Below are 21,018 nucleotides of genomic sequence, written 5' to 3'. Positions count from 1 at the left end.
TGGCATTTTCCTTTTACCCATGTCTAGTTATGTTATCTAAATTGGACACAATGTGAGGGGGGCAAAGAGAAAGAAAAAATGGATCTTACTGTTTGTTCCTACCCTCCAACCTAATGGACGAGTCCACAAACAACTCAAGTGGTTTCATGATAATATATTTACTAAACACTCAATCCAAGCTCAATGCCAAGGATTGACACATTTCGCATTACGCTTGGTCTCTAAAACATGCAGGTATAGACTCTTGCTATCGGTTTGTGTCTAATTCACAGGAGCAAAATCCAAGAGAATATGCCCAGCCCGGCCTCATCCAGCCACAGACGGGCAAGGACGGGCCCGCCCTTGGCCCGGGCTTTGCCCCGGCGAGCCCGCGCGCGCCCTGTGGCGTGGGACCCCTGAGAAGTCTTGTAGGCCCGGTGACTGTATGACGCTCCTCTGGCAAGACAGCACTTTCCTCTGGGAAATGGAGTCCCAGGTAGTCCACGGTCCGCTTCTGGAGGCATCTAGGGGCAAAGGCAGCAGGGTAGAAGTGACGGTCTCACTACAGCAGGCTGTGGCAGAAGCATAGTTCAGAAAACAATGGTCTTTGATCAGAAAATCCACTTCCTGTTTTGAAATCCAGTTAAGGACTAAGCCCTCTTCCACAACAGATGTGATCTCCTTCGCAATTTCCATGGTGGGGTCCTTTCTCAAGATTTTGTAGTTTCTTTCATCAGATAAAAGGTGCAGACATTCCTCAGTATATGTTTTCTCATCCAAGATGATGATGGCACCCCCTTTATCCGCTGGTTTGATAACAAGGGAGTTGTTTTCTTTCAGTTGTTGCAATACTTCTTTTTCAGTGTTGTTGAAGTCAATGAAAGGTCATGTCTCCAGTCTCTGCAGAGCTTCAAAATCTTCAATAGCCACCTGTTTGAACTTCTTGCATACCTACAGCCACCAGTTCAGAAACATGTGCGCATCCACGTCTCTCAATATTCAGGTCTCAATTGCACAGTGTCAATTGGACCTCTCAACGAGCGTTCGGTGTACTCGCTCGGGGGAGGGAGTCCGGTTGACACTGTGAAATTAAGACCTGAATATTGGAAGACGTGGATACGCACACGTTTTCTGAACTGATGGCTGTAGGTATGCTAGAAGTTGGCAACCACCAGGTATTAAGCTGTTAAGTCACAGTGTGAAAACGACACAGGGTCGTGACTCTGGACCAGTAAGGCTGAGTCCGAAATACCTAAACAACAAAACAACTGCCAGTACTGGATCTATTTTAACTGATTTTATAGATTGCCCCCTATCGACAAGACATAAGGAACTGTTTTTTTATTTACGTCACTAGTTTATTTATTTATTTTTACACCAGTAGATCAACAAATATTTTCATAAGCAAAATGATTTACATGTGTATGTACAAGAAATGTGGAGAAAAAAAACAATACAATACAAAACAGTTTATACAATATTTACAACACATCCACACTTTCACTTTGGCCAAACACATTCATCCATCTACACTCATATTACAAAGCAGAAAATACTGTGGGCCTAATGTCCAAAAAATTATATATTTTCATATAAACCTATAAACAGTGAATACACTAGTCATCAATGTACTGAGCATCTCTAAATCAGTATTAATCCTATTTAATGAAACCTATTTATATGCTGATTTCAATTTTGACAAAAGGACCCTAATCAAACAGGTCGACGCATTTCGAAATCCCCAATGCGGTAGTGGGCGAGAAAAACAAAGTTGTTTCAGATTAAGGAAAAGGGTGTCACAGAAGGATGAATACCTTAAAATATATATCCTGGCCCTGAGAGGAGAACGTGTGAATCAGATTAAAGATGAACACCCCCAAATAACACAGGTGTTACACCAACATTGTCTAATCCCAAGTTAAAGGCGTATGTATTATTCACAATACCTGCTACGAGTAAGCACCATCTTTTTAAATACTAAATATTGCCATATTAGTCTCACAGATACCTTTAGTAGAGAGGCTTGTGGCAGTCTACTGAGCTAGTATTAACGGAACTGGCAAACAGCTTTATCTGTAGAAACATATTTACTCTGAAACTCACTCTTGGCCGTCACAATCAACTGCTCAGGGTTACCTTGATTTTCCAGGTTTTCCAAGCACCCATTACCCCAAAGCTGCTCCAACTTGGAAAGGGTTGAAGATTTGTCATTTTAAAAACCACTGGGGCATATTTACAAAACATTTTGGAGTACAGCTGTGCCAAATTTGGCAGTGTGGGGCTCCTACATTTTTAAAACACAGGGATGCACCGATGCCACAAGAATACTGTGCACCCCTGTGTTTTCTCTAGCGGTGGTGCAAGAAAAGATGCCTAGCGTCACTGCAGGCACCCTGCCGCCATGTTGCAAGGATGCCTGCGCTGCAGGGACGATTGTTTATGTGTAGAAAGGGAAACTTTCCTGAACATAAACAATCAATAATGGTGATTTGCTCTTGCTACGTCAGCTGCAGAATTCAGCACACATGGAAAGAACAAAAAACAAGGAGACATTAATAATTTCTCCTGGTATCTCCATTCTAACGCCTGGTATTCCATGACAGTAGTTCTTGGTGCAGTCTCAGCCTTGTAAATCCGGTGCAGCATAAAAAAGCAATGGGTGTTGCAGTGGAATGCCCATAGTAACACTCATTGCACGCCTCTTAGCCACAGAGGACTGCGACGGAAAGGGGCACATTTACATGGAGGCGTTAAGCCATGCAAAGTGGTTTAGCGCCACCTTGTAAACATGGAAAATGGCGCTTCGCCACAACAACATCAAGAAAAGCGATGCCCCGGTGGCGATAGAGTATTGTAAATATGCCCCACTAGATCACAATGAATTAACTATCCAGAACTCTTCCACTTTCTTTCCTATTACTCGCTGACTTTCATCTTGCCTTGGACCATTTGAGGCACTTGCCTCCTTTTGTGTAGGTTTGACCTATAAAATTAACAGATATAAACTCAAAAGCTGTACTTTGTCTCCAAGTAGGCTTGCAACACTGAGGCTATACTTTGACTTAACGCTTGCACAAAGACACCTTTGGCATTGCGTCATCTTTATGAGAGCATACCGTAACATTAAAATAACATATCAGAACATAAAACTGTTAATTGCACTTTGCTCGATCTGAAGAATTTTCTGAACTTGAGATCTATGCTCTGAGGTAAATTACAAAGTGTGGCTTTGTGCAAATGGATTCTTTCCAGTTAAATAATGTCGCTCGCTTGGCTCACCCGATTGGCCTCTTTCAGGGTAAGCTCATGTCCTGATTTTTCGCTGGCGATGATCGCACTGCTTCTTTTCTTTGCTCGCTTCCTGGATCGCCTCAGTTTCACTCCGTGCTCTGGGTCAATCTTCAGCATCATGTCAGTCTCCGCTTTAGCAGCCTTTGACCCCGGAACTTCTGACTCAATACTATGGTATAAAATAGCACATCAACAACAGAATACTTTGACAATTTTTTTAATTTATTTTGATTAAAAGCCCATGAAAGTCTCTGTGTGCTTATTACCAAATATTATCCCCCACCATTTCTGAAGCTATGTTAATGTGCGCACTGTAGTAACACACTAAGACATCTACATAATAACGCTTGAGAATGATGGTGGCTGCTCAGACATAGATCATTATCACTCAGGAAATGTTTTAAGAGGATGCCCTTAGTTCTGAGAATACACACCAGGACAAGTTCCCATATGTTTAATTCCAATGGGCGAGAGAAAGATGCAGATGGCAATCTGCATGTAGTACGCATTGTTCCACACATTTGCATTTGCATTTTGTGTACTATATATGTAAATAGTATGTAATGTAAACAATGATGGAATTGTTTTATGATCATTGAAGAAAATTTGCCACTAAAAATTGGCTAATTGCATTTAAGTTAAAGTTGTGTTGTGTGATTTATATTGTTGATATATTGGAAATCAGTTTCCATAGGAACAGTACGCACGACATGCAGATTGCCATCTGCATCTTTCTCTTGTTTTCTTATTGTATAGCCAGTACAACACAGTAGTGCAGCACCCTTGAGACTATCAGGTTGATTCATAGATCACACTGGGTAATACCAGTGAGTGCACCTCAGTTTCGTCTTTACTTTAATTCCAATGGGCCCCAGCATCATCCAAGCATGCACTCACAGCTTAATGGTAGGCCATCTGTGGAAAGTGTGGGATAATTATACTGCAAGTGACAAGAAGAATGTGCAGGATTTCAGTGACTATGTAAATATGGTGTTGTATTGTACAATTTTCCTTAAAATACCGAACTTTTCAAGCATCAGTGAGCTTATTTCTTCTTAATGAGAAGCTGGGGTTACCAGCATCCCTTAGATTAGAGGTTTTTGTTTACTTCAATCTGAGCATTTATTTGTTCTTGTGGTGTGAAACTAAACTTTGTACTGCATGCATGCCTTTTGAATCAGTAGGTATAATTGTGTACATAAGGAATAGGCACAGTGACCTCCAAAACACGAAGGACATAAAAAAGACATGAAGTTAGTTGTGATACAGCCAACTCAATTATGTTTTTATCTCCTTCACTGTTATTGATGAAATTAAGTATCAAGGCATGTAAATTGGTAGAATTGTGAAAATAACTGTGCGCTGCAGAAGAGATCGAGAAGACATACACCAATTATACTTTTATATGTATGAGGAAATAGGATAGACAAGAAGAAACGACTGGACAAAATTAGCAGTGGCGGCCCGTGCAGGTAAGCAGGGTGTGGCAGGGATGAGGCGGGTGGTGGAAGTCAACATGAGATGGGATAGTAAAACTAAAAGACAAATAAAACCACTTACCCTGCGCTGACCGCATATTGCCGACACAGCGATGTGGAAAGCACAAGGTAATTCTTTTTATTTATGTGCTTATTTATTTTTGGTTCACTATCCCATCTATGTCGACTTCCACCACACCACCCCTGTCAGCCCCACACCACCACGCTTATCTGCATTGGCTGCCACTGGAAATTAGCATTAGGAAGCCAGAGAACACCTGTGCGACAATTGATACAAGAGATAGATGCCATGCTTAACCACAACGGAAAATGCTAATAATGGCCATTGAGTTAATATTGTATGAAGTAAATAATGTGCCCCATTCCCATTCCCATTCCAAAAGTAGAATCAAAAACAATGTTAGTAAGTTTATGCTGCCTTTTGAACCTGCCATGAGTTTGTTGGCGAGCATTCCATAGAACAATTAATTGCGGTCCCTAAGCTTGTCCTGAGTTATTCACATCTCACCTGTCCGGGGTGGTTTTAGCTGGCGTACCGCAGTCTGAGTTCATTGAAGAAAGGGATATAACAGACATCAGTCGATAAGATCTCAGCATAGATCTTGGTCTTCCCATTTTATGGTCATCAAAATCAGGCTTCATAAAAGAATAACATTCCATGTTTAAAATTGTGCTGATATTATAAAGCAAATGCTTCATGCAATAGTCATCACTTACACGCAAATATCAAGAAAATACTTCCATTCTAGGGTTTCTAAGGAGAGCAGTGTAACAATATATGCATCTCTGAAGCAGTAATTAAACAACTAGATCTCATAAACATTAAAAAGGCGCATATACATATGTTTGTCTGCTTAATTTTACTATAAAAAGGAAATGTCATGCTAATCATAAAAATAAAAAAGAAAGACAAAATGGAATTCTCATCAGTTCAGAGAGAAAGAGTTAGAGAGAGACTGTGGGCCATGTTCAATAATATTTAGCGTTATGGTTATGTCACTTTTGTAGCGCAGCATTCACATAAAATGCTTGCAAATATTTACAAAACCACACAAGAGCGTTTTGTGCCACCGTGCATGGCTTTATAAAGAAATGTAACACAATGCAGCGACTTGCTCTGCATAGCATTACATTTCGTTCTGTGAGGCGTTCCTGAGATGTGTGTTCTCATGCAGCCACCCATGGATTTCACTCAATCCCAAATTTGAAAGAGTTGTAAACCCGACATTGCATGAAATCCCTATGCCTTTAACAGGATGACATAATGAGGGGAAACATCTATTTTTCTCCTCACCATTTCCTCTTTCTACGTCTGCAGCACACATAGAAAGAGAAAAAATGCCTCAAGGGATTTTTTGGGGGGTGGAAGGTATCCATTCCTGCACAAAAACAATGCTCCTTTTAACACAAGCACCCTCACTGCATTGTATAAGGGTTCCTCATTGGCGCTAGGCTGCCTAAAGTGCGCCAGGGCTATGAGATAGCAGAAGTGTGCCATAATGTATTGGATATGGCGCATTTCTGCTCTTTCCTTGTCTTGCGTCTCTGCACTGCGTGAAAGGTTGGTAAAGAGTAACAGATAGTGAGGGAGTGCATTTGAGTTGCAATATGTTTCAACAATTTGATATATAAAATGTTATTTCTATTCTACCCACAAAGGGTTTCGCAGAGCTAAAACATGTTTAACAAAAGAAATTCAGAATACAGTCAACAGATTTATCAAAAAAGCCAAGCCTTAAATCCATTCCAAAATGTTAATTTATCTGAGGTGATTCCCGGAAAAAGAGGCATCTCGTTCCCCAGTTTCGAAACAAGGAACGAGAAGAAATGACCACCACTTTGGTTTTCGGGCATTCTCAGAGTAACTACCAGTTAAGATTTTGTAGAAACTGTATTCGCGGGCAGTAATGTTGCACCACATGGCCTAACAGACTTGGGCTTTTTTTCAGGGACAATATTGTTAATGTGCATTGGGTTCTTCAGAATAACTACAGAAGGAAAGAACATTGAACATAAGATAAACTTCTCTTGTGAATATTGTGTGTGCGGTGGTCGGTGGCCCGGGAAGAAAAGGTATTGAGCTATTTTAGTGAAACCAGCATGCAATCAACAGAAGCTTAGGTGAGAAACCATTACATACGTGAGCAACTTCTCTATCTTCTTAAAAATATCTATATAGATCACCCCACATTTCAGCTGTGCTATAAAACTTCACACTGAACCTGGATCCAAAATTAACAAAACTGTTTTGAAAAAGTAACAGAAGGACTAAACTACAATCTGTTCATTCATTAATGAATCCCTATTACCACAGGTGTTGCTGTCTGTCTGGCACAGGCAATACATGTTGCCTAGGCCCTTGATAATGACCACAACATTGTGTTATGGCTGGGCCCATCCAATGATCTAGCCTCTGATATGTGAAGGAACTTTGTTATGCTAAAAGCATATACAAAGTAAAGCTCCGGCCCTCAGAAATGCCTCTTGGTACAGTTGAAAATTCCTCTTAAATCTAAGGGGATTATTTCAATTTGGCTGATGTCCTGTCTGCCCTATCTATAAATGATACCTGGCTACACTTGCTGACTAGGACAGACAGAACATTTGCCATAATTTGCTGGATCGCCCGCATATCCAAAGTTAAAATAACCCCTTACTTCCTGCATTAGTCCAGACAAGTCAAGAGTCTTCAGCGTTTCAGCATAGGGACAGTGATAAAATTGGGTAATCGTAAAGCTATTAAAAATAGATGTAATAAATGTTACAAACATACAAGTTAACGGATCATGGAAGGTTATCAAATTCGGTAACCATTAAAAGCAGACTTCATTGTCATCAATTAGTCAGCACTATGCAATCTCTATAAATTGAAAGCAATATTGTCTACTTCTGGTTGCCACTGTCAGTTTGCAGAAGCCTTCTCCAGGTTCGGGCTCACTCTGATGGTCAGGTCCATCGTGAAATCTGTTAGACACTATTTATCACTCGTGATCACGCTGCTGTGTGCCTTTGGTTGCTCAAAGTAGTAATCCGTACTGGAGAATATTGCAGTCATTTGTCCTGTTTCCGTAGTATAGTTTTGGGTTCAGTGATGGGAAACCTATATGCCCTGAAACACACTACAAATCTGGTAGATTGTTCCTCCAAGAATACTTCAATGGTTTATGCTATCACTGCAACAACACAGAAAGTAACAAAAACTTATGTTTGGACGTTCACAAACTAATCTTAGCTTCTTTGCAGTCCTGCCATTATGACTACATCATGTTTGAGTAGTGCTACAGTGCCTTGAAACACTTCCTGGCTGCTTCCCTGAGTAGTTGGACTCCTCACTTGCAGTTTCCAACACACTCCTACAATTCAAAGCCCAGTCATACACATTTAGTTATTGATGCTTTTTTCGTAGATTTAGTACTATTTGCCTGGTTGGATTAGTAGTCCCTGTGCCTATTCCTTTAATTTCAGATCATGCCTTGCTGCTTGAATATGGATGAAGCTTTTTAGTTCAAAAAGAATTTTATTAAAGAAAATATACCAGAATAACAGAAACACAAAGAATAAAAAGAACATATGATCAATACGTAATATATAATATAATAACTATGTAACTAAGAGAACAAGTATGGTTCAAAATGCAGAAAAAACAATAGTCAAACATATAGCATCATGTAAAAAATAGACCCAATTAGTGAAAACAAACCATGGTACTAAACTAAGATATCGTATGTAAAGGAAAAAAAAGGAAACAATGTCATGGAGGTTTAGCTACTTCTGGATGAAGCTTTTTATATGATATTCACTGCATCACTTTTCAGTAGTTCAAAACTGTTAGCTAGATCAAGAAATTGAGCAATTCCTTATATTCTATTAAAATGCAGAGAATTGAGAAGTTAAGAGAATAATGAGAACGAAACATGACTCAGGAATTATGATAAAATGCATTCTTCAATCTAAAAACTGGAGAACACCATCGTTATTTATCTACAGAAAGTGGGAGCATAAATGGAGCTACCTCAGTATTAAGCAAATCCAAAATTAGAGCACTGTGTGACAGTTCCAGACTGTTGAGTACCCATTTTGCCGAATTCCTTAAACAATTTAAGATTCTGTTACAAACTCTGAATATTCCCTTAAAAATATATACCAACCTTTGAATGGAAACCTGGCTGACTATCTTGGAAGAACGCTTATATGCCCCTTTATAGTGCTTTGCAGCAGTAATACAAATTATTTTAAGAACAAAAAGCGAAATATGGGTGTGTACCCTCTCAATGTATAACCTGACCTGCACTTGAAGGCACACCAGAGTCAAGACTGAGCCAACAAAAGGCAATAGGAGGGTATTAAAGGATAACAATAAGACAGGGTCTCCAAAAAAATGTAAGGTCATAATAATTATAAAAAAAGGCCAAGTAAATGAAAACAAAGGGGAGACGAGGAAGGAGGGGCAGAGAGATAGCTTATGAAGGATGAACCTAGAGAGCAGAGAGGGAATAGGGGCCAATTAGCTTTAGGATGACCAACATCTCACCAAAATGGAATGAACAAAAACAGAGTGTGTAAAAGGTATCAGAAGAAGAAAACGGGTTATTTCAAGAGTATCCAACTGATATAGGCATAACAAGTGGCAGTTGTATGGCAGCTTGGTGAAACTAAACTGAGCAAATAAAACCACTTAACCGCAAAGGGCATTCATCAGACTCGGTTCATCGGTTTTCAGCATGGTTTTCAAGAATAAAACAAAAATAATTATACAATTTTGTCAGGAAGGTTTTGACAGACATGGTTTAATTGGAATGGATTTTCCTTGTATTCACATGCAACTGGCATTAAAAGACAACCAGGTCTCTCGCATCTCCACTTTTTTAAACTGCTACTCTGCTTAGTTGTTTTCTTGGGAACATTATAAAGCATTTCATGCTCTTTCACCTTCTCCATAAATCAATTCTCATTCTATTCCACCATTTCAGATTGAGATCTGATTGACAATTGAATTTTAGAAGGGAAAAAAGGAACTGCTGTGTGTGTACAACGCTGAGGGCCGATTACGATCTTGGTCGGAAAGCCTCCGACCTTAGGTCGGAGGCGTTTCAACCAAGATCATCGGTTTCACTTCCGGCTGCCTTATTACAATTTAGATAGTCAGACGGGAAACAGGCCCATCCTTCGAGCTGGATTCCGATGGGATCAAGGACCCTGTCGGCAAGTCAGAGACTGGCCCATATTCCATATGGACAGCGTATAGCGCAATCCGGATTACAATGCTCAGTTTCCGGCAGGCTTCCCATGCCGGGCATTCCGACATGGAAAGCCTGTCAGAAAGAGTTTTTGGAGGCCCCTAGCAGGGCCCCCTTCAACCAGAGGCCTCCTGTTGGTGGACGAGGGGGCATCTATGATGCCCCCCTGTTCATCCCTGCACCATGTGGCAGGCACTGTGAGGTGCCAGCCACACGGTGCAGGGATGAACACAATCTTCATTTTCTGTATGGAAGCATGTGCTGTGGCAGGTTTCGGACCACAGCACAAGCACCCATTCAGAAAAGGTAGCTTGCGACTCCACCATGTGCAGTTGCATCATAATTAAGCAGTCGGGACCACCGACTGGTGGTCGGATGGGTCTGTATCCGCGACAGCGTCGGCCCAACATTGTAATAACGCCGTAAGGGTTTGAAGCAGGGCTTTTTTCCATTGTAGTTGGATGGCCTTTTAGTACTTTTAACTGAACAGAGAGGATCAGCTTTAAGTCTTGCATAGGGTTTTTGTTCCTCCTCTCCATCTATGTATTCCTGTGAAATGTACACAGTACGAGTACAAGTACCTACCAAAAATATATAAATTCCCATTCTAGATAACCTTGTAGAATGCAAACCTTTGCTTGAATCGCACTTTCATTTTTAATGATTTGCATGAAGAAAATGCTGACGGCCTCTTTTTACCCTCAATGAGAATCTTATCATGTGGCATCACAGTGTTCTGCCGTAACGTGAAAGTTATAACACTCTGCAGTTAACATCAGCCATTACGTTATAGAAAACAAAGCAAGAAAAATAGAAAACCCATTAAAATGCAATATTATAAAAAATACATACAATTTTCAACGCAATAAAATAAATCCCCCTTTCTATAGTAAAACTGGGCTTACATTTAATTTCTTGGGAAAATGCTTCTTCAGAGGGTCATAAAAGAGATGAACAGTACCCTAAATTCCATAAATTGTTCAAGCAAATAAGTATTATCTTATGCATTATATACCTTATTTTCCATGTTTGAGCGGTAAAAATCTACAAAAAGGAAAAAACAGCTAATTGATATACATTCTACATGAAAAATTAATTTGAGAAGCCATACCAGATCTCTGGTTCCATACTCTTTCTCCACTTTGTTTTTTAAATGCTTAAAGCACTCTTCCATCCGATCATGAAAAGGGCGGAGGTCATCACCCACTCTTTTTCCATGGATCTTAATGCCAGCACCAAGGAAAGGAATCTGAAAAAATATATTTTAAAAAAAACCTGAACATTATGACTCATTACTCTTTTTCAAAGAAGGTCTTTCTTGCCTCTACCTACTGTTAATAAATAATCTGATGCAAAGTTGTATTTTAAAACATAGAACTGATAAGACCAAGAGAGACTAGAACTTTAACATAAGTTACTAAAGAAAATACCCTTTACCTGTGGCCATTTACACACTCAGCCCAACCAAAGTTCTTTACTCAGAGATTTGACCCCTGAATCGATAATGCACGTTACCAATGACTTAATCGATCATTTACATATGCAATAAAATCCCCCCACCATATATTAAAAGGCTAAGTCATCTAGAGATTTTGTGATCATATAGAGGAATGAGGCAGAAGGGTGAGTACCTTCATCAGACCACGGGACTCAGAGGTGACTTTTAATATCTTTTTAAAGTAAGTCAGTGGGTATTTTATTCCTTATAAAACATGATCACACCATCATCCTCCTACCAACTGCTTAAATGCTTGGTGTCCTGAACTTTCATATAAAAAAGTTTGTATGTTTGCAGACATGAAGAATAAAAGCAGAATCTGCAATGATAAATTATGCACACCAAAATGCAGTTAGTAATTTGTTACAAAACTGGCTACCTGTGAAAAAAAGGGATTGCTTTTAAAGCCTTGTGCTCTACACAGTATTGGTCCAGTTGCCCTTAGGCAATGCTTTAACTGGTATACACCTCCTAGACTCTTACGTTCCTCGGGATTGAAATATATTGTGGTGCCCAATTTCAGGCTTGCCCGTTTGAGCGGCAAATACTTTGTGGCCATTACCACTAAATTGTTGAACTGAAAAAATCCCAGACATTTCTACAGTTCAGGAAAGAATGGCTCTTCTTAAACCAAGGTCACCTAGGACCCATTCTGCCTCGCTGATTGTTCGCATGGAGCACAGAGCCAAGACACCTTTGCTATACAAAACTTTCAAACTTAACATAATAAAAGACTATTGGAACCAGTTTAACACATATCTGATTTTTTTTTAAAGTCTAGAGTGCAAAATGAGTAATAAGATGCTGAGAGATTATTTCCTTTAATGAATTATATTGTGTAAAAATTAAAGATGCTGCCATAAATCTCTTGTTTGTGTTGATCACTATTCCTTTGAGAAACACAGATCAGAGGAATCAAAAGTTTTTAAACTGCAGCTGTTACAATGCTCAGTGGCATTCCTTTTACCTTGGCGGCTGGCTCTGGTAGTAAGTATTATTATGTCACAACTCAACTGTAATAATCTATTACAGTTTAGCATTGCACACCAGTTCCTTGTTACAGGTGACCAGAGATGTCACAACTCAAATGTAAATAAGAGATTAGACTATGTTCAAACATTTTCAGTCTTATTACAAGAAAATTATTTGTTGTTAGACTGACCTTGTTTGAACAAGGTATATCTTTATTATCTAGGATAACATTATCAAAAGTAATTCTTAAAAGCCCCAAATTCATTAGAACATCTCAATGTATGAGCACCGCCCCCACCCATGAATCAATGAAGGGGGTGTTAGATTGAAAACACTGAAGTATCTTCTCTTATATCAATCAAGTTCACCCAATGTTCAGGTCTGACTCCAATCCCCATTTCAGTACATCTACTCCTCAAAACATCTTCTGTCACCCTTAGAAAAAGACTGCATTTCCCGGGTCCTGTAATCATATTGTTGAGATGTTATTGTGCCTCTTCTGCAGCTTGATGTCAAACAGCACTATCTCTGCAACAGGTGATATGATTTGGCAACTCTACCTCCTGATGTAGCATATTGAAACTAATGCCAATACCTTGATAATTCAATTTGTGACCCTTCAAATGTTTCCAAGTCTGATTTGGCTGTTGAAGAAATTAGTAGTTGAACTCATGTCCTTTTGTATTATCGGTAATTATTGATGTCAGAACGCCACTCCAATATGAGCATGCAATTAAAATTATACATTTGAACCTGCCAATTGGTGGATTAAAGCAGATGCAATTCTGAATTTACAATACACATTCCTGATAAGGTGTGATTTCAAAAGATGAATATTTACCACATGTTGTGGGAATACACATTACAACAAGTTATTATCCTAGATGACGATATGGACACATTTCTTTAAACACAATGAGCCCGATTCATAAAGTTAAATGAAAGTCTAACTTTATGACTTTTGGTATTCCCAACGGACATTTACTACTCGGAAATGGCTATGTGAATACTGAAAGTTGCAAAATTCAACTTTCAGTATTCACAAAGGGCATTTACGAGTAGTAAATGCACTTTGTGAATACAAAAATTTGTGAAGTTATACTTTCGTCTAACTTTACCTCTGTGAATTGGGCTCATCTATTGCAATCGCTCTGTGGGTTTTCATGTCCTTTTATTTGACACCACAAATCTATGAGGGCTTTTCTTCCAAGCACAATTTAATCATAGGTTCTGAAAATAAGAGGCAATGCGCTATGGGAAATTATTTTAAAATATTGGATATTTCATAGGGAAGAAAAGTGGCAACAAGCATAGATAACACATATTATGGGGTTGTTACTGGAAAAAATGTATCATGAACTCTTTTTTTGGAAGTTAGGAAAAGTTATGGCTGTGAATATACTGTCAAGTATTTACATAACATTGGATAAGGTGTTTCTTCAGTTCAGTTCATAAGCTTTATTCGAATATTCACAAACAATCATAAAAGCACACAGAATTAAAAGTGTCACGTTAAAAATGTTATAGGGCAGAAGAATTACATGTATTACAAAAATTGGAACAACTCAAATGGAGGCAAAACCATGGACCAGGCAATTAATTATACAGAAGGCAAGAAGACAATGTTAACGGGTCCACAGGCTCACAAGATGCTCCACGGTCAGGCCAGGTAAATGACGCACCAAGGACGGCTACGAGCGGCACCCCGTATTAACCACCTAAGAGGTTAATGTTTTGAAAGTACTAACCAATGAAGACAAAGTATGGATTCTCCATGTCAAGAAAGTAATTAAAATCATTAAAGCACACCTTTGGAGATTATGTTTAAGGCTTTCTGGAGCTACCACTTGCCCTTATCTGGACTGAAAGAATAGGGCATTTTTTAATGGCCACAGGATTTAACAAGGCAGGTAAGTGCACTTTAGGATTTCGGCTAATCAAAGACTTTGTCACGGCATAGACACCATTACAATTCATTCCTTAGATACAGGGTGATCCCCACCACTTATATCATTGACAGAAATCATAGGCAAGCTTATGCAGCAAATTCCTCGACATTTTTCAGAGAAGTACACATCAGCACGTTATAAACAAGACGGAAACTAAATCAATTCTGGGAAATGATATTACATGTTGAATAATTGTTTAGAACATTTAAGGCAGATTGCATCTATCATGATTAACCATATTCTAATATTGAGCATTTCAATAGAAAGCAATATATAACGCCCAAGTGGGACATAATGATTCATATACAAGCCAATTTTATGGATTAACAAAAATGGCATGACATGGTAATACATTTCTGAACCTAAATATCATGTCAGACTTCCATCAAATACACATGTTTTGCCCTAGTGGGCTTCTATAACTGAATTAAATAATTCAACATTCCATAATAATAATAATAATAATAATAATAATAATAATAATAATAATAATAATAATAATAATAAGACAATAAAATATTAATAATACAATTACATTAAAATTATTAACAATCATTTAAAAATTAAAATGAGTGAATATATGTAACTAAATATATATGGAACCTAATTAAGCAAATACAACTTACATAAAATCAACAACAATTCTATTTTTAGATTTTTTTAAATACGAACTTTGAAGGAGTCAGATTTACTACGCTCTTTAAAACTGTTCGCAGCCTTTTTTGACTCAATCAGTGGATTTTTTAATCATTGCAAGTTAGAAATTATATAAACAAAGTTAATGCACAAGTCCACTGAAGAACAAGTTAAACAGTACAACATGCAAAGTTGCAGAGCCTTTTCAGAAACAACCAAATGCCAAGACAAATCATGCTGAAAAACAATATTGTGACACCTCCTCCTCCATACAAAGGAGAACTCGGTTGCAAGCAGTTCATTTCCAACCACACTATCTAACCTCCAGTGAGCCCTGTCCTAGCTTCTGGCGAGTAAAAGATAAAAAAAACTAAACTTCAACTGAGAATTGAAAACAAAATAATAGTAATGGGAACACGACAAAGTAGACAACTAATTTCATCTGCTCAGCAATGCCACAGCTGTGGATTCAATCAATAACAGTTTTTGTGTTATATAAGGTAACAATGAAAGAACTGGAAAACAAACACAAAAAAGGTGATCGTTATAAAATATACAGCTCTAAATTGTTGTTACCTGCCAAGCAATAAGGTCCTTAAGTCTGTTCAGCCTATCGTGGTCTTCTGGATGTTCCTTTGTATATTCAGCTGTAAAGAAAGCCTAAGGAGAAATGGAGCAAGTTAGTTCAGTCTAGCATTCACTAATTTCCTATAAAACCTTTTTGCATGCAAAGAGAAAAGTTGTATCAGCATTCGTGCTGTAACCATGATAGTTGGTAGATGGTGCTTGGCATCATTAGAGGGGGAAATAGCTGTTTCTGGACTGAGTCAATGACTGCTAATCCTTGCTAAGTTTTGATATTATGCTATTATGACCTGCATATTTCACATAACATGCCTTTCTCAAATTCCATGAATTGGAATAGTTCCGTAAAGTAAGTGGGACAAAAAATAGTATTGGGTCACAAAATAGAAGGGGACCCCATTAGTCAATTAGAAGGCTAAAAAGTGTGCTATATTTACTGATTGGGGAAGCTTTAAATTTGTAAGGACACATTGTGTAGGTATTTTGCAAGGTATGGGAAACTGCATGAATTTGGCCTTGCTACAAGCAATGTTTGTTTTAATATCAGGGAGGCTAGCAGTAATAACTGGCCGAGCGGAAGATTAAATAGACCCACAAGAGGCAAAAAGTCGACCCACACTCTACACTCTGACCTGTCAGATCAGCCCATCAGGCACTGCCTGATTGCCTCATAGTTCTGCCCAATCCTGAGTAGGTTTAAAGAAAGAAATACCTTATCATGTAATATTGGTACATTTAAATCAATTTAGTTGTTAATATCTCATCCTGAAATAACTCATACAGATCAGTGATGGGGCTCTGATGGAGGTATTTTGCCTCCTTCTTCTTACTATATGCAGGCACCAGAGCAGCCAATGTGATTAATGTTTGTCTAAAAATTTTTGAATAATGTGCTAAAATGCACCCCAAAATTAGCTGGTTAAAGTAGAATGGGCATTAAAAGGCACAAAGCATTTCTGCATACATTATTACAGATTTTTCTGAGTTTAGGGCCTGATTACGGTGGCAGTGAGATCGCCACCATCAGGCCGTCGGTGGAGGTCCCACCGCCATCGGACCGTGGAGGTCCTCCCACCACTTTACAATAGCGGGCAGATGCTGGGCGATTAGAGAGACAGTCCGACATTATTCCGACGGACTGTAATCTCTACAATGGTGGCGGTGCTCGCTCAGGCACCGCTGAATGAATTATAATGTCAGTTTCAGCAGGCCGTTTCATGGCGGTTAACTCACCATGAAAAGGCAGGCAGAAAGTGATTAATGGACCCATAGAAAGCCCCCCTTTCCCCCTGGACCTCCGACATTGGCCCTGGGCCCACCCTTCATATCCGTCCACCATGTGGCAGGCGCTGCATGGTGCCTGCCACATAGTTCTGGGATATACAAAATGTGTTTATTCAGTACTGAGCCATGTGCTAAAACCTGCAGCACATGCCACAATACAAAAGATACACATTTTGACAGCCTTGAAGTCAGTCGCATCCTAAGACAGATGGCAGTACCGCCGACAGCTAATTGGGTGGTCCTGTTTCTGACAGGATGGTGGTCGGACGAAAGTCCGACCACCATCATAATCAGGCCCATAGTTCTCAGGCTACACTTAGTGGTATTTTGGTGGTATTATACCAGCAGGTCACGCCGAACTGCATTCTTAATCTGGCCCAGCCAAATTAGCGCTTAGCTCATAATAGTTCCAACATCTAACCAAACATTATACTCTTAATATATGAGACCATGTCCAATGACTGGTCACGAGTGATGATCGAGGGAGAAGACCTGTCTGATGAGTGTGAAGTTTGTGGTTGAAATTTTGAATAAATGCAAACATTATAGCAAATAAAAGCAAATGGTTTGTTTCAGGTACATTTACTTTGCAAGCTAAAGTGTTTAAAGTGGCTTTATATAAACCAAAAATATCTTCATGATTGCCTATTCTTTGATTTTTAAGTGGGTCTTTTGATATTCGTGCAAAGGATACATTTGAATTATTCATGGAGGTTAGAGCTACTTTCACTTGTAAAATAATATTAAAAAATGATAAAATATTACAAAATGTAAAATAAAGAAGAATAATAGAAGGATGTGCAGAGAGAATAGTATTAACACACATAAGAGAGCCTGAGTAGGTTTAAAGACCTGCAGGGACCAACTCCCCTAAACAATAAGTAACACGTCACAGCAAGGCCCCTGGGTCTAAAATAAAAATAAATCAAAAGAGTGCTGGAGTATCCCATTTACGAGACGATTCCCCTCACCCACCGTAGGTGGCATGCTTCATCATTGGGAAACCTCTTCGCATTGCGCAGCTAGTCACAATGCATCCTACAACCCCCTCTCTGAGATGGGGGAGCTCATAGATGTTTTCAGTGTTTTAAAAGAGGTCTCCAAAAACCAATAGATAAGCAGGGTGCGGTGAGGAAGAAAAAGAATGATAGATGAGTGCGAGAGATAAAACTAACTATAGGGTAGGCCAAAATATTTTATTGGGGCATCCATACGTTAGGTCTAAAACCAAGAACTATGGGGGCATTATGATGGCGGTGAACCCACCATCGGCAGCCTGTCGGTTGCGGATTCACTGCCATCTCAAAGCACTTTTCCGCCCGCCAGATTACTATGCCGGGCGGTGTGCATGGCGGATGGAAAGTTCATCTGCCACGGGTCCGAACCAGGCAATCATTACGATTGCCTGGTGGACCCACCTGCATCTATAAAATGGTGGGGGTGCCTAGCAGGCACCTTCCGCCATATTATGTTGCCGCATCCCCGTAAGCCTGAGTATGGCGTTTTAACCACCATTCACAGGCTGGTGGGGATGTTCTTTAGTTGCCCGTTGCGGGCCGCCCTTGTACCGGGGGACTTCAGTTTTGCACTGCGTGGTTTCTGCCACGTAGTGCATGGAAATGCAAACAGTGCCTTTCGAACATTGTGGCGGATGCTGCAGCCAGACCTTTTTAGAAGACCTCTTTTGAAACATTGAAAACATCCCTGAGCCTCTCCCTGTAGCCCACATTGTGACTAGATTTGCAATGTGAGGAGGTTTCCCAAGGATGAAGCATCCCACTTACAGTTGGGTGTGGTGAATCATCCTGTAAAAGGGATATTCCAGAACTCTTCTGTTTTATTTTTATTTTAGACCCTGGAGCCTTGCTGTGTTTTGTTACTCATAGAGAATAGTATGCCATTATTTTAGTGTTGTCATGCTATTTTGATTGTTTCCGATGACTTTTGCCAGGAAATGTGAAGTACTCCGGTACTGCACTTCATATGTTTAGCTGCTTCGCCGCAGCGCAAATTCCGACGTAGTGCGGCGGAATTTGAAACGTGCGCAGATCCGATGGCCCCCGGCCGTTCGACGCACACGCCCACCGTGCCGTCGGACGGCCAGGGGCTGCCTGACGCATGGAAGAGGTTAAAAACTCCTATCTCGATCTATGAAGAGTTTTGCGCATTGTAAAATATTTAACGCAACTAAATTAATTCAAAAACGTGCTCTCTGAGAAATAAACTGGACCTAAAGTTGCAGTCATATCTTTCAATGTTAATTAAATGGATGTAGAAAGCTGTAGAGGAACCGCTCCTTTGTCTTACCTTTTCATACTTAGCAAAACCTCCCATGACAGCCGCATCAACTATTCCATTGAGAAGCATGGACAGAGGGTTTATAGGCAGATTGTCGTCTCCCTGGTACTGGTTAATGAGCATTAAGATCTTCTCATTAGTAGTTGACATGTCTTCAATAGCGTTTTCTAAAGGACTGATGGTTGTCTACAAAAATAAAGGTATTGTAAAATGTTAATTATACACCGTTTCATATTAGAACGTAAAGTAATAGCATACCAACCTTCATAAATTCTTCTAGTTTAGACTTTTATATAGCATTGTTCCTGGTACCTTTAATCGCTGTCAAAACTTCAGAGCAGTGTTTACTCCTTTAGCTACACTTTCTACAAGCCTTTTACAAATAATAGCCATATTTCCTCCTGGTGCTGCTTATAACTCATTAACATTGTTAATGGATACACAAAAGAAGAAAATAGAAGCATAGTCGTTGGTGTGAAGGGGGAGCTGTAGAACAGCTACATCTCCATAGATGTCCTGGAAGCTGCTCCAAGTTTAAGTGGACTAAAAGGAAGAAACAGAGAATCTCAGGACTGCTGGAAGGAAAAACAATCTGGGCCTCTGCTGAAGTTAGAGGGGAATAATTTGGAGTCTTTAGGAAGCTTTAATTACAACTGGACATAAGCTCCCTTAAATTCATCTGAAACGATAGGCCTAGTGCTATCATGAGCAAGAGTCAGCAGGACCTGGAGTGTACATGGCAGTGAGTGCGATGAATCAGTCTCAGCAAAGCAGCAGCAGTCACCCAGTTAACTGGAAACGAGCATGAATGTGTGATTCACGGGGAGCATGTGATCTCTCTGAGATTATCTGTGTCTGTGCCTACACTATATCATGTTCCTGAAGTCCTACAACATGTCGTATTGCTGTGCTGGAGCCGGTTTTTAGTGACAAGTCTTTCAGTACAATTATAGCAAAGGGAAATTATATTGCTCTGAAACACTGAATTCCATTGGGCACAGTTGTGGAAGAATGTTTTTCATTGCACCCAAAGCTCCAAGAACAGCCATGTAACATATCATTGCAAAAGTCAAACTGTACTATCAATGGATAAATGCCATACATGCCAAATTGGACATAATATCATATCACATGTACATACATGACCCATAGATGTCACTTCAAACCAAGGCAGGATTCCTGGAAGTTTATATGCTGTGACAAAAGTTGTTCTCTCAATCCACATGGACTGTAAAATAAACACAGAAATTACAACGTCAAACATTTCGTGTTGGCAAAAGATTTTAAATGCAATCTCAAAATGTAATTCTGAAATATAATATGGTAGTTGTGTTTCCTTAAATGGGGTTTAGGGAGGGTGTGTAAAGCAAATTTGCAAATATTTGCATTAAAAAACCGAACAAAAAGAGATTAACATTATTTAAACTATTTCAAATAAATTGCACACTTGGGGACATATTTACAAACCCCTATTGCTACCACAACATCACTTTCAGTGAAGTTGTGATGGCAATAGGGAACACCGCCTTATTTACAAGGCAGTGTTAAGCCACTTAATGTGTCTTAACACTGCCTTGTAAATAAGGCCCCCTTTTGTGTTAGACTTAGCATGAAAGGGACAGGCAAGGGGTGTTCTGATGGCCGTTCCACCGCAACACACATTCATTTAGACTCTGCCCCATATTTACAAGGGTGGCGTAAAAAGGAGGCAGCGCCAAAATTGTGACCAGGAAAAAGCTGGTCCCATACAAGCGAAAATAGGAGAAATTATTTCTTTCTCCTCGTTTTTG

The 21,018-nt window shown here is 39.5% G+C and overlaps 1 protein-coding gene across 1 annotated transcript in view; it reads right to left on the bottom strand.

The window, feature by feature from the left end:
* The window catches only part of DOCK2 (dedicator of cytokinesis 2), a 2,333,210-nt gene that overhangs the window by 41,514 nt on the left and 2,270,678 nt on the right, over positions 1-21,018 (bottom strand). The window contains exons 44-49 of the mRNA XM_086931425.1: positions 20,370-20,456; positions 19,238-19,414; positions 15,638-15,721; positions 11,118-11,255; positions 5,278-5,405; positions 3,259-3,439 (exon numbers count right to left, since the gene is read on the bottom strand). Of these exons, the coding sequence (XP_086787551.1) occupies positions 3,259-3,439; positions 5,278-5,405; positions 11,118-11,255; positions 15,638-15,721; positions 19,238-19,414; positions 20,370-20,456 (795 nt within the window). The remainder of the gene's footprint in view (positions 1-3,258; positions 3,440-5,277; positions 5,406-11,117; positions 11,256-15,637; positions 15,722-19,237; positions 19,415-20,369; positions 20,457-21,018) is intronic.

The sequence above is a fragment of the Lissotriton vulgaris genome, chromosome 7 (assembly GCF_964263255.1).
Source record: "Lissotriton vulgaris chromosome 7, aLisVul1.2, whole genome shotgun sequence".
NCBI lineage: Eukaryota > Metazoa > Chordata > Amphibia > Caudata > Salamandridae > Lissotriton > Lissotriton vulgaris.
Note: the sequence above shows the minus strand (reverse complement) of the source record. Positions and strands in the feature narration are given on the sequence as shown.